We start from the raw sequence: 12,508 nt of genomic DNA, 5'->3' as shown, positions 1-12,508 counted from the left end.
TGCTTTTTGGAAATTTGAAAGAACTTTGTACAGTCTGGGTTATCCTTTTGGTCCATGAACAGTCTCAGATTTCCACAGGGTAAGAGTGTATTCTAGGAGGAGCTCAGCTGTAGTACCTGCTGTGCTGTGACTTATTGTCCTGGGTATCCTGCTCAACTTCTCACTTTTCCTCCTGATTTCAGTGACAGCATCTGCTGACATTCTCTGTGCATTTGTCCAGTGGAAAATTCCTCTTTGTCTCTCAGTATTTCTAGTATGCAAAGGCGATGCTGAGGTCCTTCAAGAGTTAGTTTTGATTGAATCTGTTTTCTCTGCATAAAAAGGGTATAATTCAAAACTTATCCCCTCTGCCTCTGCTGAGTATAACTAGCAGAAATCAGAATTAACAAAAATGTGGGCGTCAAGCACCATGTGGAGAGGAGCTTCACACGAGGCTATCGGCCTGAATTGTAGATTACTGAGCTACAGGTAGCTGCGTTCAGTCATTGGTAATGACAGACATCCCGAGACAAACATTTTCCTTCATGCCTGCTTCTTTTCTGTCCCTGCATGAATCTATTAAAAGAGCTGGTGTCTGCTGAGGAAGCACAGTCAAAGCAGCAGGGAAGCACAAATAACCTGTGAATCATTTCAGAGTCGTTTCTCCAGAGCCAGTCTTAATGGCTGATATCCTTGTGTGCTGTAAGGTCGTGTGTGCGAGTGGAATAATGAAAGTGTAGGCGAGAGGTGCTCCGAGCTACTAACACTTACTTTCCAGTCTCTTCCTCTTCCATTGTGCTTTTCACAGAACTGTGTTCTTCATGGAATGTGTATGTATTCAAACTCCATGCTTTAAAGGTAAAGAGCTCTGCTGCAGTCCAGCACATCTTCGTGTGCACATCACAGCACTTATTGCATTGATTTGACTGATGGGTGTTCTACTCTGCGTCACCGATGAGGAGCTGCACGAGCGCAGAGAAAAATATACGGAATCCTTGTCATGTCATCAATATCAGCCAACAAATACCCAGGAAAGAAAGTGTTCTTCCCCAGAATACTTTCTTAGCATGTAGCAGTTTGCCAAATGTGGTGTCATTAATAACCCTGGAAGGATGCTACTTCTGTATGTGTCCAGTCTCATTTTTCTTTTTTTCAGCATAAACAGTTAATGTCCATAGCATCCTTCAACAAAGAGATTCACAGCAGAAAAACGCAGCACAAAAAGAACCACCTTCTTTGTTGATTAAGCTTGATGCTTTAAAGTTAGCAAATTTTGTTCTACAGTTAAATTTTCTCTGTCTTTTCCCTTCCTTTTTTTTTGCAGGCGATTGACAAGTATTGCCGAGTTAGCGGTGGCTTTTCTGGTGTCAAGGATGTCTATTCCTCATCTCCTACGTATGATGATGTACAGCAGAGCTTTTTCCTTGCTGAAACTTTGAAGTAAGTCCTTTTCACTACTTCATCTTTCTGTAAAAGCTCACATCTAAATTCTAGAAGAATGTAGCGGCTCTGCAAGTAGCTAATGGAGACAATGACAGATTTTAAGTATTAGGAGCACAAAATGGAACGGGGAGAAAGCAGGTTGCTGAAAATGGCAGTTCTTGTGCCTGATTCAGGCATCACAGCATGCTTCACTGGGAAAAAAGGGGCTCCAAGTTCATCATGTGTAAGGGGATAGTGTGACTCTTCTATCCTGCTGGCTCCTTACAAGATTCTTCTATGTGATCACAATGCTTTGTTACTTCATGTTACCATTATAAAAAGAAAGTCAGCCACTGATATCTCCTCTGTTGTCCTCTTTAATTTTATTTCACTTAATCCTTCAAGTTCATTTTCTGGAGACTGAAAGCAGTGGTCCCAAAGAGAGAGGCAGCAGTTTCAAAGGGGTCAGGTCAGAGAAACAGTACCTCTCCAGGAGCTGATGGTATATGATTGATCTGCTTATAAAAACCAAATGAGAGAATGAAATCAACTCCTAAGGGACTTCTGTGGTGGCAAGGCTGACTTTTGATGTATCACCAGAATCCTGTCTGCATCTTAAATAATCACGAGGAGATCTGAAAATCCACTGATGTATCATTCAATAACTGGATATACTATAGTGCAAGCATTGCAGACGGTGGCAGTTCTAGGAAAGAACTCAGAAATTTTTACTGACTTTTGGGTTGGAGCATTTCCTGCTTGTGAACAAAGTGAAGGTTTATTGGAGAGCTGGATATTAGATGTTTTTGACATTGATGGAATTAGCATAGACCAAACCAGAAACTGGTTTCACATTGAGATAAAGCAGACAACATGAGGTCGAGCAAGATAGCCCAAATGAAAATAAAGGCAGATGTCATGAGGAAAATGAAGATGTTGCTCAGAAGAGGGGCATAAAATATGTCTCAAGCAATACCTGCTGTAATCTTTTCTGCTACTGGTGATTACTTCTGCGTATTCATTCCTCTCAAATTCAAATTTGGTAACTGTCCCAAATATGCTTTGTTGCTGCTTGGATACTTCATCGGAGATACATAGCAAATTTGAGAGGTTTGAGCAGTAGTACCTGGCATGAAGGTACCTGTTGAGTGGGAAGGATCAAGATGGAGAAATAGGTTGCTTAAGTTATTCAAAGGAAAAGTGTGAATCAAATGAGGAAGGTGAGTTTGAGTAAGATGAAATATTACTGCTGTGGTGAGAAAGAGGACAGCTGCAGCAGGAGAGAGCAAGGCAGAAGTACTGAGGAAAGGAAGGGCCTGATGCTTTAAAGACGAATGAAGAGTGTGGAGAAGGAGATGAGATATGTGTGACAAAACTGAATCATGTCTACAAGAAATTTTTATCTGTTAACAGTAAATAGATGAGGAAGGAAAGGAAAAGTAGGGCTCCACTGACTGGATTGCGGATAGAGCTGGCAAATAAAAGCAGTGGAAGAATTGATCAGGCAGTGACACACGGCTGAAAGCAGCAGACGCTCCCAGTATCTGATGGAGAGAGAGCGAAGGAGCAGCAGAACAAGTGTGCACATTCTGGATGTGGCAGAGTCCACTAATGGGAATGACACCCTTTCCTTGCCAAGTGCAGCAAGAGCTGTCTTTTTCTGGGTGGCAGGAAAGCAAGAAGGAGCTGAGAAATCCTGTGCACCCACGCTGTTGTGCTTGCACTCAACACCGCCAGGTTTTCTGTAGCAAGGGAAATGTCTTGAGTTTTAGCAGTTGTGTTAGGAAACTTTGACAGTAGATCCCTACTACCAGTATGTCCTACAGTTATAGCCCAGTCACACTGAGAAGTGTTCATTAAGAAAAAAGGAACAGCAAATACTTCTTTTTCTGCATATGTCCAGTAGCCCTTCTTTTGTTACATGCTTCATGTCCTTGGCATTGTATAATGTACAACATCTGTGAAAAGCCTCTGCACTATCTGCTGTCCCTCTCACCAGAAACTGAACAGCTTCCAGACTGGTGATGACAAATCAGATACCTGCCATGGTTTTGTAGCTTCTCTTGTGCTGCCGTGAAATCTTTGGATTAAAGAGGATTAGTCATTTCCAAGCGAGTTTACTCCATTAAGAAAAGCTTTTTGACAACTTCTTCTCTGCTCTTCCTGTTCCCCAAATACGTGTGGTTGATGTCTTGATGTTTGTTTTGCACTACAAGTCTTTGAAGGGAGACTTGAAAAACTAAAGTTTCTGGGAAAGATTAAAACATAAGTTTCGTGGAAAGATTAATATGCTGCCTTTATAACAACTTTTCATCGAAGTGCTTGGTCATGATAAAAATTACTTCAGGTCATCATAATAGGGAAGGTTGAGTGTCTGCTGTACAAAGATTGAAAGCAAGTAATTTGTTTATAGCTTTAGCTGCTGAACTGTGGGGGCTGAGGCTGCTCTGTTGCCCCTGCCTTGCCTGTGCTCTGCTTTAATACCCATGTTTTTCGTCTTTGTTTTGGTATCCAGGTATTTGTATCTGCTTTTCTCCAATGATGATCTTCTACCATTAGACAACTGGGTTTTTAACACAGAAGCTCATCCTCTGCCTGTTCTACATTTAGCCAACACCACACTGTCAGGAAATCCTGCATATCGATAAAAACAGCTCTATGAAGAGGAAGAGAGACTGTTTTCAGCTCTGTTTTGTTTACATGGACCACTTGAGACTTTAGCAGGAGGGGAGACAGACAGACACTTGGTAAACCTAGACCCCCGAGTCAAGCAAGTATTGGCATGGGAAACAAAGCTCTTCAACATATAAATAAGTTAAAAGTTCTGTTTTATACATGACCAAAACATGCGAGTGTGATTTTTTCAGGACGGAGACTTCACACACTTTGAACCCTGGCAAGACATGGAATCTACAGATAATATTAATGCAGCAGCAGGAGGAAGAAGAGGCTTTCCCATCCAGGGAGAGGAACTTGCTGCTTGCTGTTGCAAGGAACAACACACAGTCACCTCTTCAGATTGGGTGGGTTCCAAATACCTAGGTTTTCTTTTTCTTTCTTTCTTTTTTTAAATTTTATGATGGCATGAACAAAGCAACAACAAAAAGCAACACCACTGCACCAGCAGCATCAGGATTTGGATTTCTTTCTGTACCTGTCTGAATTTTCTAAGGTGCATCTGTTTGTTCAGACTGGCAGCCATTCTCTAATCTGTTAGAGCTAAACTCTAAAGTACGAAAAGTATTTCCTCCTCATTTTCCCTTCTCAAAATAATGCTCAAAATAATAGCCAAAAAGAAAAAAAAAAAAATTACTAAGCATTTGGTTTGTAGCTCACTGTCACCAGAGTGGGCTTAGTTCATTTGGCAAGCACAGTCAGAGTGTGGAGCATATCACAGGAGTAGGAAGGAGCCTAAGTTTCCCTTCCTCATAAATTGTCACATGAAAAAAACCACATTCACTTCTTAGTCTTGGTTCTTTTAGCTAAATAAACAGAGATGACAACATGGGTATAATTGTGATTTCTAAAGGAGGATACAGTATATGGAACTAAAAGAAGCTCCCCTTGAGCTAAGCAGTGAGAGTTTGCAGCTCTGTATTTTTGCACAAAATCTGTTACATTTCATTCTTTGGGTTCTATTCACAGAACCTTCTTTGCAGGTCTGACAGGAGTCTAAAACTGCCTTTGGTTTACTTGACAAAACTTGCTTCTCTTCTGGGTGCTCCAGTACAAATCCAGCATGATCTTTGGAAACAGCCTAACATTTCTCACATGTGACTGGAAAAAGAAACTGAAGAGTCTCTTCTTTCATTAATTTATGATGCTGCTACCTGCATGGGGATTTTTTAAGTACTTCATGGCTAGGCTGAATAGTATCACTTAAATTGAGTCTTTTTCAGTCTTCATTTATTTGCTAAAAAAAGTTTCAGCTTTCCAGATTTTTCATCTCTTCAGTTTTGTCTTTCTCAGTCTCCTTTTACTGGTGTTCAGAACCCTTACAGCTCAAATTATTCTTTTGACTCCCCTATATAGCTCTCAAATCTTTTTGCCATGGTGAATGGCTGGCCCCTTTGCTGAAAAACAGCCTTTAGGTGCTGGTTTCCCTCCTAATTAGTGCACAGGTTGAGTCTTTAAAAAATCTTAATGATGTTTTTGTACTGAAGCAAGTGGAAGAACTCTTTTGTGAGCTACAGCCATACAGCATCAGATTTAAAGGGAGTGAGTGCTATTTTCCCTCCTCAAAAATGTTTTTATATGAAGTTTTATATTAAAAAAATACATCTGACTGTAGAGTTCCCCCCCCCCAAAAAAAAAAATTCTTCATTTGTCTGTGTCACTAACTTAGACATAGAAATCATCATATCATCTAAGTAAAAATGCTATCTGATGCTTTTTCCGAGAGCTATTTAAGAGGAAGGAAACACGGAGCTTGGGAAGTTTCAGGTTCAATGTTTGTACCTTAATACCAGTTACTCTGTTACTGTTATTTGCCACAGTATCCTAAAAATAATTTGGGAACTTACAAAGTAATTGATATTACTGATTTCAGTAATTGTTTATTTAAAATTAGAAGTAGCTTATTAAACATATTCTTCTTGCTGGACCCATGTTAATTTATTTTTCTAATTGTTATTCAGTGACTTGCTGAAGAACTAGTAATTTTTCATTTTCCCAAGTTCAGATATGCTGTGTTTTCAAATTGTTTTTCTGATCCTATGAGAAATGTTATTAGTTTAAAACTGCACTCGATTGCCTTGTTCTCCTACATGTCTCTGGGTATATAGGAGAAGGAGGAACAGCAGACCCTTCTGTTAAAAAAAAAAAAAAAAAAAAAAAAAAAAGAAGAAAAAAATAAAAGTACTTTCTGCCCCACAGACCAATCCCTGTACTCCTCCTGCTAAATGCACGTGTAGAATGGCTGCCAGTCTGTTGAGAGAAAGGTCAAGGACAGAATTCTGCAATCCCAGAAACGGCAAATTTCTTATCATTGCTCCTCCTCCGCCATCCCCCTCTTGTGAATTAAAGAGGAACCCTTCAAATTTAACTTCTCCATGGATCCCAGTGGGTTAACTTACTGCCACAAGAATGCCTGAATTGAGGACTAAGCCATTTCATGTTGTGGGATGGTGTTCTTCTCAAAACAGATGTACAGTACTGCTGTTTCTTCTTTGTATAGATAAGGGGCAGATACCAAATAAAGGACATTTGTTTCTTGTTTTCCAGTTACTCCAACAACAGTCAGTTTATACTCCATCACTCTTTAAAATATACCAACTATCCTTTTCCTCCAGAAGCTAATGATGTGCCGAGTCTATCAAAAATAATGCATATTAAGGACTAATTGCTGTGTCTTTCATAAATTTCATCCTGAGATTTCCTAGATCAAGCAGAGTTTGGAGGTAATGGCTTCTGGGTGAGGTACATGCTTAATTACCAAGCACGGCAGATACTGAAACTTCTCACTGAAGTGATGTGCCCTCGTTCTGAGTCCTTCACAGAAAAGTAGGTTCTGATCTGCAGAAGGTCATTATGTGCAACCCAAAGTTCAGACTGTTTTCCCTCTGGGTACATAAGGTACAGTAGAATGTTGCCATTTTCATTCTGTTGCTGCTGTCTTACTTTCTTGAAGATAAGAGTGTAAATTTAAGCACAAAAATGACTTTTTAGTCCTAGCTGTTTCTGAGTCTTGCACTGTACTCTCTAACAAAGCAATCTTCATTTTCTCTAGGTAGCTGTCCCATTTTACAATTTCTACAATACCCTTTCCCCTTACAGAATGAAATAAAAAGCAGAAAATCACGTGCATTTTTAGCGCACTGGATTTGGGCAAGAGCCTGGAAATCCCAGAATTGTCTATTTCCTGTTTGCATGTGGTCGAAACAAGGTTGTGTGGTTCTTTTCCTAATGCAAGCCTCAAACTTGCCTGTTGGTCAGGATCTGCCAGCAGTAATTTTTTTCCTAACAATTAGAGCTTGACTTTTCAAAGAGGCAAGATTTCTGCAGCTTCCATTAACAGCCCTGGAGCTGTGCATGTCCTGCAGTCAAGAAGTCAACTTCTTAGCTTTGTCCTCTAAATAAAAACAAAACTCTTGAATCTTCTGAGTGTTAGTTTTGCTGCACAATATGGTCCTTCAAACGGAATGTTCAAGGAAAGTACGGAAAATAGCAAGTGCCCTGGAGTAGAGGGAAGAACAAGTAGTTCCATGTGCCAGTCACTCCTTTGCTGTTCCTTCAGCTCCCTGCTCCAAATTTGTGGATCACCATGTTCTAGCTCCCAAACACTGACATATTCCCCCAGAGTATTTGAGTGTTGCCTGGGTTCTGAAAGGTGACAATGATTACGCACTCCCTGTAATGCCATCCTTTAGGTTAGAGGTGCACCCCCTGTTGGTATTTGCACTACTAAGCCTAGCCCGTGTTTATAAGGGGACAAATAAGAAACAGGCTTCTTGATAGCAGAGGAAAATGAAAGCAAGCTCTTGATTCATGCTGTAGTTGGGAGATCGGTTCACCCTGAGTAAGACACACCTCTTTCACTCCTTGAATTTCGAGAAAACAGTTTTCTGACTCAAGAGTTTGAGTTGCCATACAAAGAGGAAACCCAGGCTCTGTTGCAAGTTGTGTGCGTACAACTGTAGCAGAGATGATGAGCACGAGCTGCTTCAGCTGTCAGCGCCTTCAGCTGCTCTGTAATTGCCCAGGAAAGTTGGGAACCACCAAAGTTGGAGGAGACAGCCTGACCTGTTACAGTGAATTGTTGCCTTTAATCCTAATTGCTTGGTGGAAGTTGGGTTTGCATTCTGCCTTTATTCTTGCTTTGTCTAAAACTGACAGATTATTTTTTCCTCCAAAATAATAAAAGGGCGAAAGTCTATCTTCTGATGTGTAAACCTTCTGCCTCTGACCTGGAATCCTGCATATGTACTTTTTACAGATTAAAAAATAATATTGTATATAAAAAAGATTGAATAAAGAATGTCTTTAAGTGAAAAGGGTGTGGTTTTTGTCCTTTGCCTCCAAAAGCAGCATCCTGTAGCACTGGACTGTGAAGCTGACCCTATTCCAAAGGCTTGGTGGTGCTGCAACTTTTCTTTCTCCTGCAGCTCTACTACGGACTTTGTCAACTTACACAGTTATCAAGACCCCCTGTTGCAAAATTAAACCCCTGTAGCCCATACTTGCGTCTGACAGGTCCCTGTAGTGCTCAGCTGGCTCTCAAGATGCAGCTTCATGCGCAACACTTGGAGGATGTTCCCGGGTGCCACTCTGAAAGCCACCAAACCTCACAAAAGTTTCAGGTTTCTCCCCATTTGTCAAATTGTGTGAAAGTGGCTAAAAGGCTCGAAAATCCTTTTAGATGAGGGAAAAGGGACAGGCAGACAAGCAGTGGTACAAAATAATTAAGCCACCAGGTTAAACCTCCAGCTGTTCTTGAGACTTAAGTAGCGAGTGAGTTCGGCAGTAAAGTCTGTCCGTCCATTCCTCTGCTGTCTGTGAAAAAGTTTCCAATTGTTTAAGTGTTACTCACAGGGAAAGTGGAATGAGGAAATGGCTTCAACTGAGCTTGTTTTCACCCTGCACCTTGAAATTCCCCGGAACTGCTCCTATAGCTCTATTTTTTGCAGTACAGCCTGTGGATAACCAGATTTGCTTTCTGATTCACATTAACTGTAGATAATCCTTTTTGTGTGACGCCACTCATGTTGCTCATACGTGGTACCTTGTTTTCATGATGTGCCACAACTGCCAGCCCTTGTGTCCTGCTTTGTATCCAATGCCCAGATATCCCAGGGTGCTTCAACCTCAGGATGTAATGATCATGAGGAAATTGCCTCCGAAGTGCTATAATCGAGTGCAACACATGGCCCCTGCAGTACTGCCATGCTGTCCACCTTGAGATCCAGCTTTTCATCCAGCTGTTGCTTTTTGCACGGGCACGTTCACGCTGCACCCAGCCTCCGACTGCAGCAGGGCTTCTGAAGCAGCAGCTTTTGCATCCATTGACCTCCCTGCGGTGTCCTCGGCCCCTGAGCCACCTCCCTGGAATTCCCTTGGTGTAGCAAGGTGTGTCCGGTCCTTTGTGCCTCCTCAACAGTGAAGTGCTTCACCCTTCTGCTTCCACCTCGTCTGAAACAGACGTTCTTTTGCATGTTCTCTGCCCAAGGGATATATATATATAGGGAATATCCTCTTTTATCTCTCCGTTGGCGCTCTGCCTGCGTGTCACCCGCCCCCCTCCCTTCCCTTGCCGACTGATTGTGTGTGCTCCTTCCTGGAGACCATGTGCCTTTCCTATGCATATTAATTAGCTGCATTTAAAAATCCTGAAATTAATCCTTTAATGGGTTATTTTTAGCTTTTGTCTTGTAGCTCTGGGAGCTGACTTCTCTCAGTGCAAAGTCATAGGCTTTCTGTGGGCTTTGGAAAGGAAGCGTAACTCTCTCTGCTGGTTCACGTGTGGGATGTGTGAAGGCTGGTGATGGTGTGCTTTTTTAAATTTATTTTATTTTTTTTTTAAATATGAAGAGCAAGAGCCTTTTTGACAATATTTCAGGCTGAGCCAACTCCCGTGAGAAATGTTTTGAGAAAGAGCAGTCACTCATATAGCCAAACTTACTTGCAGGTAAGTTCCTCCAAAATTCAGGGAAGAATTTGGGGAGAAAGGAAAAAGCACTGTGTGTTCGTGTCTACCAACAGTGTCGCTACTTTCTTGGATGGTTTCCATTGTACAGATAGTCACAGGTGACAGGTATGATGTCTGTCTGTAATGGTAGGAAGAATCTGTAGAAAAATCCAGAAAGAACTGTCAATATAGAGAATGCTGAGGCCTGGAACAGCAGAAGACAAAAGAAATTTAAAAAGTCAAAATGCGAAGTTGTTCCTCCTGGGATGAGGAGCAAAACCTTTCGCTATAATCTGGGATATTGTCAATCTGAAATGGGTAACAGAGAAAATGGAACATACGGTCAGCCATAATACGCAATGCAGGGTGGAAAAAGCAAGTGAAAATAAAAATGGTTGTGCTGAGTCAAAACTAAGGTCTGTCTGACCTCGTGTCTTGACTCTGATCAAGAGCAAATTCCAACAGAAGAGCAGGAAAGTGGGTTTTGATACTTCACAAATGTACCCTGAAGTGATCTGCAGCTTCCCGAGCCATAGGTGGTTATCTTGGTATTCAATAGGCCTTGACATCCATGGAGGGGGGCTGTTCTTTGGAATTAGCCCAGTCCCTTACTGAATCAATAGCGGCTGTCAGGGAGCAGAGCAAGCTCTGCCAGAGAGCCTCATGGTGCTGGCAAGGCAGCCGTGCACTCAGAGGGGGTTTCTGATGAAATGAGAAGCGTGTCAGTGCCGTGCAGAGAGGGGTGAGCACCTCTGAGACGTGGTGTGTGGATCTGGTCGCCTGTGTTCTGGAGGGCTCGTCTCAGGGGACACAGGAGTATTGAGGCTTATCAGGGAATGCAGAGTTGGTGTCCAGAGAGGCGAGAGTTCAACCTGGCAAAGTGGAAGGTTGACAGAGGGGATAACTGCTGTCCACAACACATCAAGTGGTTGGTCAGCCCGGGAGAGAAAAAAGCCGTTTTTTCTGGAGGACAAACCTTGTACAAAAGCCCCACACAAACTGATACCTGCAAGGCCTGAATCATGTCTGAAAACAAGGCCCTAGGAGTAGAAAAGATGTTTATCTGCTGAATAAAAGGATGGTGTACTGTGTTTGCCTGCAGTTTGATATACCCAAATTAAGGATGTAGGAGGTCCTTCCCTGTCCTGCATTTCAGAGCTCCTGAGGAAATCTCTAAGTCTAGGGTTGAATTTACAAAAGCTCTTTCCTTTGCTGTTATCTGTTTCTAGGGCAGGACAAGTATAAAATGCCATTGAATTAGGAAGTAAAAAGCCTTTCATAACTTAATGGATGGGAGTTATTCATTCACATTTGCTATGCTGTTTGAGTAAAGATGAATAGAAATTCACCAAAATACTTCCTGTTAGGTTTTCTAACACGGTTATCCAATGGCCTTTCACCACTGGATTTGCTGTGGAGAAATCAGGAACAGATTGCAGCCTGTTGGAGCACAGTGTTAACAACATAGGGACACCAATCTCTTTTAATCTAAAGATTTTCACTGAACAAACCCAAAGTAACTAAGAATGTTATATTAAAACAAAGGAGTGGTACAGTCTGCAAATAGAGTGTTTTCTGCAGTGACTCTTATGCAGCAAAATAAGTGAAGATCAATCAGTAGCCTCAAGAGAGAACCTCTGAAGATACTCTCTGTTGGATGCATTTAAATTCTTCTTGTCCCCAGTTCTAGATGGCTCATCTTGTCCTTTGTTTGGGTACACATCCCGTTATTGCTTGCGGTGCTTTATGCCTGTGGGCTGTTTCTGCGCTAATTAATGTTCACATCAAGGGATTTTCCTGACAGTTCTCTGGCATTTTTGCAAGAATTCTTAGCTCTGCACTGATACGTGGTCACACATTCTGTGCGCTTAAGCCAGGCACATAATTTCCAAGAATCCATAGATTCTTGCTGTTAGTGTGCTCGAATCTTAAAACCAGTGTAACCTGAGCAACCATTTATGTCAGACCAGTACTACAGTGTGCTAAACCTTATGCCAAGCTCCCACACTGTACTTCTACTTGTATCACAGCAAGGTTAGGTTTTCAGGTTCTCATTAGATACTTGGTAACTGATCTGGAAATTTTTCACAGAAGAAGAATCCTCCAAATCTTTGAATACACACCAGTCACCAGCATCAACTTGTGGAATTAATTGCTTCACTGTGAAGCAGGCTTTGAAGAGTTCAGTGACAACAGTGAAAAATTCACTGCCACATCCAGGTGACATCGTTATGTTGATTTTTTTTATCAGCTTAAATAATACACAAATGCTGGTTTTTCAAGTGTGTCCCCTAGGAAAACCATTCAATATACTGCCTCTGATTTCCTCCAGATCCTGCTCATGCTATTTCTTAATAGAAGTCTGTGAGTACAGCACATCCAGCCCTTCACAGAACACAGTGTGTAGCCCTGGTACTGTTTCCTCTGAACAGGTTATGTTCAGTGCCAGATGCTGGTTAGCTGCATCAGGAAGATGCTCTGGCC

The 12,508-nt window shown here is 41.7% G+C and overlaps 1 protein-coding gene across 1 annotated transcript in view; it reads left to right on the top strand.

Moving 5' to 3' along the window:
• The window catches only part of MAN1A2 (mannosidase alpha class 1A member 2), a 134,394-nt gene extending 126,001 nt beyond the window's left edge, over positions 1-8,393 (top strand). The window contains exons 12-13 of the mRNA XM_040055492.2: positions 1,304-1,419; positions 3,917-8,393. Of these exons, the coding sequence (XP_039911426.1) occupies positions 1,304-1,419; positions 3,917-4,049 (249 nt within the window). The 3' untranslated portion in view covers positions 4,050-8,393. The remainder of the gene's footprint in view (positions 1-1,303; positions 1,420-3,916) is intronic.
• The last annotated feature ends 4,115 nt before the right edge of the window (positions 8,394-12,508 follow it).

This window comes from Hirundo rustica, chromosome 2, assembly GCF_015227805.2.
Source record: "Hirundo rustica isolate bHirRus1 chromosome 2, bHirRus1.pri.v3, whole genome shotgun sequence".
NCBI lineage: Eukaryota > Metazoa > Chordata > Aves > Passeriformes > Hirundinidae > Hirundo > Hirundo rustica.
The sequence above is the reverse complement of the archived record's forward strand: the minus strand, read 5'-3'. Positions and strand labels throughout refer to the sequence as shown.